General features: G+C 46.7%; 1 protein-coding gene across 1 annotated transcript in view; it reads left to right on the forward strand.

The window, feature by feature from the left end:
• The first annotated feature begins 4,833 nt into the window (after positions 1–4,833).
• The window catches only part of LOC123039708 (aspartate--tRNA ligase 1, cytoplasmic), a 5,357-nt gene continuing 3,539 nt past the window's right edge, over positions 4,834–6,651 (forward strand). The window contains exons 1-3 of the mRNA XM_044462755.1: positions 4,834–5,765; positions 5,875–5,970; positions 6,111–6,224. Coding sequence (XP_044318690.1) covers positions 5,016–5,765; positions 5,875–5,970; positions 6,111–6,224 — 960 coding nt within the window. The 5' untranslated portion in view covers positions 4,834–5,015. The remainder of the gene's footprint in view (positions 5,766–5,874; positions 5,971–6,110; positions 6,225–6,651) is intronic.

Below are 6,651 nucleotides of genomic sequence, written 5' to 3' on the forward strand. Positions count from 1 at the left end.
TGAATCTTTAGAGGGGGTTACGGACTCCTTCCTCCTCATTAAACCTGCCCCCCCCCCTCATTTTCAGCTGGGTGGGGCCAGCCCTCCCCCTTAATCCAATCATGGTATCTCACCTCAAATCCACCACGTAGTATGCCAGTAAACTTCCGTGAGTGTATGAAACAAAAAAACTTCCATGAGTGTAAGATTGCTCTGTGTGAAATGATTGTATCTATTGATGTTTTGCGAGGTTCATGCAATATTTTCGCTCGTTTAGAGTGCATGTTTTGGGTGACAGCAAACAACTGCCAAGTAAATTATTGCCCACATCACTTTAAGCATCTCCTCGAAACGTTGTGCTGATCTCGACACATTTGCGAGTCATCAGAACTCTCCGTGTTGTGTGTTGTGGCATGAATATACTGAGAGCCTGAGCAACCTCATATTCTGGAGCTAAGCTAACCAATAAACACGAACATAGGTAGTACTTATTTGTAACCCAAAATATTAGTAAAACTAATTTTCCTATAAATCCTACTAGACTGTGTTTGTTAAAACTAGGCATTGATTTTGTTTATCCAAAAACACTAGATGTCAACTCAGTGTCCTTGTTTTTTTAAAGGAGAATTACCCATGGCCACTGCATCAAAATGATGCATGTAACCATCTTTATTAAGTTATTCAATAGAGTCTGATAAAAAATACAAAGATCAACCTAGAGTCATCTTCGAGGCGAACAAAGTCGCTATACCTACAAGTATAAAGATGTGTCATGACCGCATCAAGGGACACCATCTAATCCAGTGACCTCAAGAAGTTGCCTGCCTGGCAAGCTGAGAGCATCAAGCAGTTTAGGTGTCCAACAACGCGCACCGCATGTGCGTGCTCTAGGATCCGCCGCTGCCACCTTCCGTCGTCCCATCTTCAGGATGGATCATTGCATAGACATTGCCAGGCCCATCTACCGTCGAGGACACCACGACGCCAGACAACGCCACTAGCATGTGCACATCCATCAAACCGCGTCCAACGCTGAGACTCCAATGCTCCATGACGCCGAGACCATCCGTCTTCAATGCAGTAGATGCAGCACCGCCCCACCTGTTGGCCCCTCAATGGAACCTCTGCTCCAAAACAATGCCCTCGAGAGGGAAAATGGCACCATAGTCTCCGTCATCCTCCGATCCAGGAGAATCGGATAGCGTTTCCCTGGAACAGATGCCCCTAGAGGAAGAGGGGCACACCATCTGCACCTGCCAACGAACCCAAACTGTTCTCACCATCACAAAGCTCTCTTGGCGACACCTTTAGGAAAAACATGACACCATGAGCGATGTCACCGCCACCACAGTTAGAATTTTCACCCGAGATGCAATGAGGTGGGAAGAGGTAGGGCGGACACGAACGACGTGTCCAAGAAGAATATCGGCACTCGCAGGTGTTGTTGTCATGGCTGGCCAGAACTGACCAGGGAATTATCCCGATCTAGATCCCAACCTCCTGCTCCGCCCACAAACTGATGATCGGCTACCTAGCCAGCATAGCCAAGTCCGGCGAGATTGAAGCGCACCTAGACGTGACTGTAGGCAATGGAAAAAACGGCGTCGTCAGTCGCTGGAGCATTACTACCATGGCCCAAACCCGATGTTGGTACATCGGCCACCCAAGCTGACCTCTGGCAGCCCGCTAGCCCCATGGCGGCATTGGATGGGGAACCCTCACCAAAGGGAACGCCGTCCATGATCCATGGATCGCAGCGCCATAACAATGTCGCGTAACCGGAGAAGGGCCCTACTGTCGCCTTCCTCGGAGCCATTCGGACTTTGCCGGAGGGCGCCTCAGGCAGCGGCGAGGGGAGGAAGGTGCGGCAGGGAGGAAGGGACGTCGGGGTGAGGTAGCAGCAGCGCTAGATCGCGAGTTCCTTCTGGTCGCCCGTGATGCGTTCCTGCTGAAGTCGCTCTGATCCGTTTTTAATGGAGCGGTATGCTCGATAGGATCAAATGGAACCAATAATGTTCTCAAAATCCTTCCTACATGATTCTTGATGCCTAAACAAGTGGTTTTTGTGTTGTTTCCTTGATGTTTGATACCATCTTCATAAATGTAGACCATGAATAATATATGCCATCAATAAGATAATAACCCATTTTAATTGATGTCCATTGACTTCAAAGTTCACCGGTGGTGCTTTCCGGTAGCTAGCATTGCAAATAAATGAGATCCTTGCAACACATTGGGGTCATTATGAGATCCTGACAATCAAAAATAGGAATGCCAAATACATAGATCATTTGACGACACAACTTAAGAATTATTGTTGCATCTTTGCAACGGGCTTTGCATTGGCCATGCCATGCCATAGGAAAATTCTTCCACTTCTAATGCATGCAATCGATACTTCCAAGCATACCGGGGAAGTCATTTGATGCACATATCTGCAGAAGCTTTGTAGTGACAACTTTATTTGATGCTCGGAGACACCTCTCTCCGAATATATCGATGATAACCTTCATAGATTTTTTTTAACTTTTAATAATTGTGCTATCTGCAACTCTGATTCAACCATCAATAGAATTAGCTGGACAATCATATGCAATCATGCGTACCGACGGCGCAACCTTCTTCAAAGTACTCCCTCCAGTCCCTTTTACTATGCATATTAGCTTTGACCGAAGTATAAATTTGTGAAGTTGATCAAGTTTGTACAAAAAATATCAATGTTTTAATACCAATTCAATAACATTACATGCAATAGAATATATTTTCATATTATATTTATTTGATATTGTAGATGTTGATAGTTTTTTATATAAATTTGGTCAAAGTTTATAAAGTTTGGCTTGAGAGAAATCTAAAATGCGGACTAAAAGAGAACGGATGGAGTACTATGACAAGTTGACCAACTAAATTCCTTTTTTGCACGAAGTATGAACAACTTTGGAAGATGGAAGTACCTTTCATGATCTTGTGACATGCCCCAAGGCTATAAGAGAAATTTCGAATTTCCCTGGGGAAGAGTTGTCTATTTATTCTGGGAGGGGTTGGTTGCTTATTATGTTAGATCAGCTAAGTTCGTCGTGGCGTGAACAAATTGTATTTATCTTCTGAATAGCTTGGCACTTAAGGAGTTATTTAATTTTTGGAAAGGGATTGGAATCCATTTCAGCCTCTGTTAATTTCATGAAGAACTATTGGTCCTCGTTTGTGTCTTGCCACTTCACGACCTAGATGGGTTTTCTAATAACAATAAGGGCAAAAGGGGTTGTGGATGTAGTGAAGGCTACTACTAATCTTGAGAGGAAGCAAGACGTTTGGCAAGCCACACGTGCGGAGTGTATAAGGTTCAATGTCGACACAAGTTTTGTGGAATGTATCAATGCTACTAGCGTCGGGTCGTTGCCAGAAACTCATCAGACGATGTCATTATCTCGTTGTGGGATCTTATTGGGATTTGTTCCAATGTGGAGGAAGCATAGCTTCTGGCGTGTTTTGCAGGTCTTTATATTGGATCACCCTTAAGAAAACCCACTATTTTGGAATCTAATTGCTCCTTTGTGTTCTCTTTCCTTGCTATTGATAGGTTTCACAGGTCTAGCCTAGTTAATCCGAAAAAGGAAGCATATGCTATGATTGGGCTTTTTCAACATCTTAAGACTTCCAAAATCAACCATGGTGCTACTATGGTGACACATGAGATTACAAAATTTAGTTTTACTAAAAGATTGTATGGTGTTCTTCTTAATTATATCCCGCCCAGCGTGGCGTATGCTGTAATAAATGATTGTAGTAACTTGACTCCTTGATTAATATATGGGGATGTTTTTCAAGAAAAAAGAGCTTCCACAACATCTCCAATGGACTTGAACAAATCTCGCGACATTCAAAAGTTTCTCTGAAAAGATTAATGTCCAGACAGTGAATTCTATCCAAAAGAATCCTCCATAAGTTTATCATGCCTTACCTACTTGTTCCGACGAACTACCACAGGCTCGGGCACTGAGCCACCATGCATGGGCCTCTTATTTATATAATGTTCGAATACAACGTCATTGCAATCTCAAAATCGTTGTCATCGTCTGACGATGAGTCATTGAAGAACAAGCGAAGTCATATGCGAAAAATACATGTACGGACAATTACATCATCGACAAACTCCGAAATTCTTTATCACATAAAAATGGTGAGGAATTTAGTCAAGCACCTTGATGGCCTCATGGATACCGTACGAGAGCAAGAGATGACGAGCGGGTGGCGGAGGGGAGGAGGAGCAACAGTGTGGCGGGTGGCGGAGGGGAGGAGGAGGAGCGCAGGCGGCCGTGCTCGACGGTGGTTCGGTTGGCGTGGACAGCAACTCTGTGCGGCAAGCCAACGGGTAGGGGGGGTGACGGCGGCGGTGGTGATGGCGAGGTGGCGGCGTGGCGGGGCACTAGGCGGACCTCAGGGCGCACGTGGGAGGACGAGGCGAGGTGAAAATTCAAGTTGTTAGCTCCCGCCAACGTTTTTTAGGCCAATTCACACTCTATCAGGAATTTTTTGGAGAAAGGGATCCACCGGAGAGCAGAACCGAATTTCTTACTTATTTGATAACAGTTTGCCAGTTCAAAAAATATGTTAATTCCACGGTGAAAAACAAATAAACACACACATCTGTGATTTTTTTTCTTGACCGGTAGTGCCTGAGATCAAATGTGGAAGTCGGTTGTACATTTATTTTTTCGGTTGGACCTTTTTTCGGCACGGTCGCCTGGCTCGAGCCGCACCACGCTTGGCAAGGTCGCTCGGCAGAAGCGAGTCTTGCTACAAAACGGTCTGTCTCGCGGGCAGCGGGATCGCTTCCCCCGTGCTGCCGTCGCCGGAAACAGAAACGGGAAAGACCCCCATTGTCTTCCCTCCAGTTCGCTCGTGACCCCTCATTGCAAAGAAGTTCGCCAGCGATCCAGTCCAGGCAAAAGGCGCACGCCGCGGACGAGCTCGCCGGGGAATACGAGAAGCAGAATACGGCCGAGGTTGCCCGCCGGTACCAAAAGCAGTCGGCGATGGTGGTTCCCACGGGCGGGGCAAGCGCGGAGGCCGAAAATCTTCGCCAGAAGCGGTTGATGGGCAAGAAGGAAGAGGGCTCGCCGACGGCGGCGGCCGACGCCAAGATTCTTCCTCAGAAGCGCCCGCCGGGCAAGAAGGGCGGGGGCTCGCCGACGGCGGCGGCCGACGCCAGGATTCTTCCTCAGAAGCGCCCGCCGGGCAAGAAGGGAGAGGGGTCGCCGCCGGCAGCGGCGGAGACCAAGAATCTTCTTCGGAAGCAAATGTTGGGCAAGAAAGGAGAGGGCACGCCGACTGCAGCCCCGGACGCCAAGAATCCTTACCTGAAGCAGCCGGCCGGCGAGAATGCAGTTGGCTCGCGGACGGCCTCCGCGGACGAAACCTCTGACGGCGAGCAGTTGCTGAGCTTATCTGAAGCTCTGTATTCGAAGAGTTACGGTGATGTACCGGTGGAGGTGTTCATGACTGTGCCGGTCCGGCGGCCTCTTGACCGGCTCAATCTGGCAGATATCAGCCGTGAAGCCGCAGGCAGGATTGTGCTGGTGCAGGGCTTTGCGCAGACGATAAAGAAGGTGAACAAGAACATTACTCTGGTAGTCCTCAGAGAGGGTTTGAGCAGTATCAAGTGTGTCGTGTTGGCGGATGATCCGGGGATATGCGAGGACATGGTTACTTTCATCCGGAAGCTGAATAAGGAAAGCTTTGTTGAAGTTGAAGGACTAATTGAGACGATGCGTGGCACCCAGCAGGTCGGTCTGAAGCAATGCTGACAATATGCATGTACTCCGTATTTTCTGCTGACAATGTTTTGTATTTTGCGTAGTGAAAAATCTTATCCGTGGTTGTTCACGTTTTCAGATTCGAGTCAAGAAGCTATACTGTATTGACGAGGCGGGTGGACTCCCATTTCAGCTCGAGGATGCAGCCCGAGGAGCACATAAACAGTTTGACACGGTGAGCCGTCCAAAAAGTGTTAACTTGTTGTTGATGCTCCATGTTTCTTGTGTGATATGAAGCATTTGCTCGGCGGCTGATGCTTAGGTCTAGCACCTAGTAGTAGTAGATACTGACCAAATGTTTGATTTGATTTGCAGCAAGGAAAAAAGCTAGCCCATGTTTCCCTCAGTGTTCGCTTGAACTCAAGGTTCTTTGATCTCAGGATTAGGGTCAGTCAGGCTGTCTTCTGGATTCAGAGTGAAGTAACGACTGTAAGTACTAGCACTTTATGTTCAACTTAATACTACATCCTACCCATTGCCTGATAGTGCAGCTAACTTAGCTATTATCTTAGGGTCCAGTTCAGCAAATTTTCTGATGTGACACTGAGTTAATAAGAAGAGTAGAGTATTTGGTTACGGTAACATAGCGCACAGCTTAATTAATGGCAAAACGATCCAGTGCGGGTGCGTCGCAGAAAAAGGGAAAAAAAAAGTGTGTCTAGGGCACATCTAGATGTGCTCTACTTATTGCACATCTAAGTGAGTGAATCAAGTATAAATAGAAAAGAAAAAAAAAGAAAATATTCACACGAATCTCGACGTAAGATCAATGACATAGGACTTAGATGTGCAATACTTATGGCACATCTAGATGTGCTTTAGTAAAACTGTATTTTTGCCATAACAGTTTTGCTAA

Source organism: Triticum aestivum, chromosome 1A (assembly GCF_018294505.1).
Source record: "Triticum aestivum cultivar Chinese Spring chromosome 1A, IWGSC CS RefSeq v2.1, whole genome shotgun sequence".
Taxonomy (NCBI): domain Eukaryota; kingdom Viridiplantae; phylum Streptophyta; class Magnoliopsida; order Poales; family Poaceae; genus Triticum; species Triticum aestivum.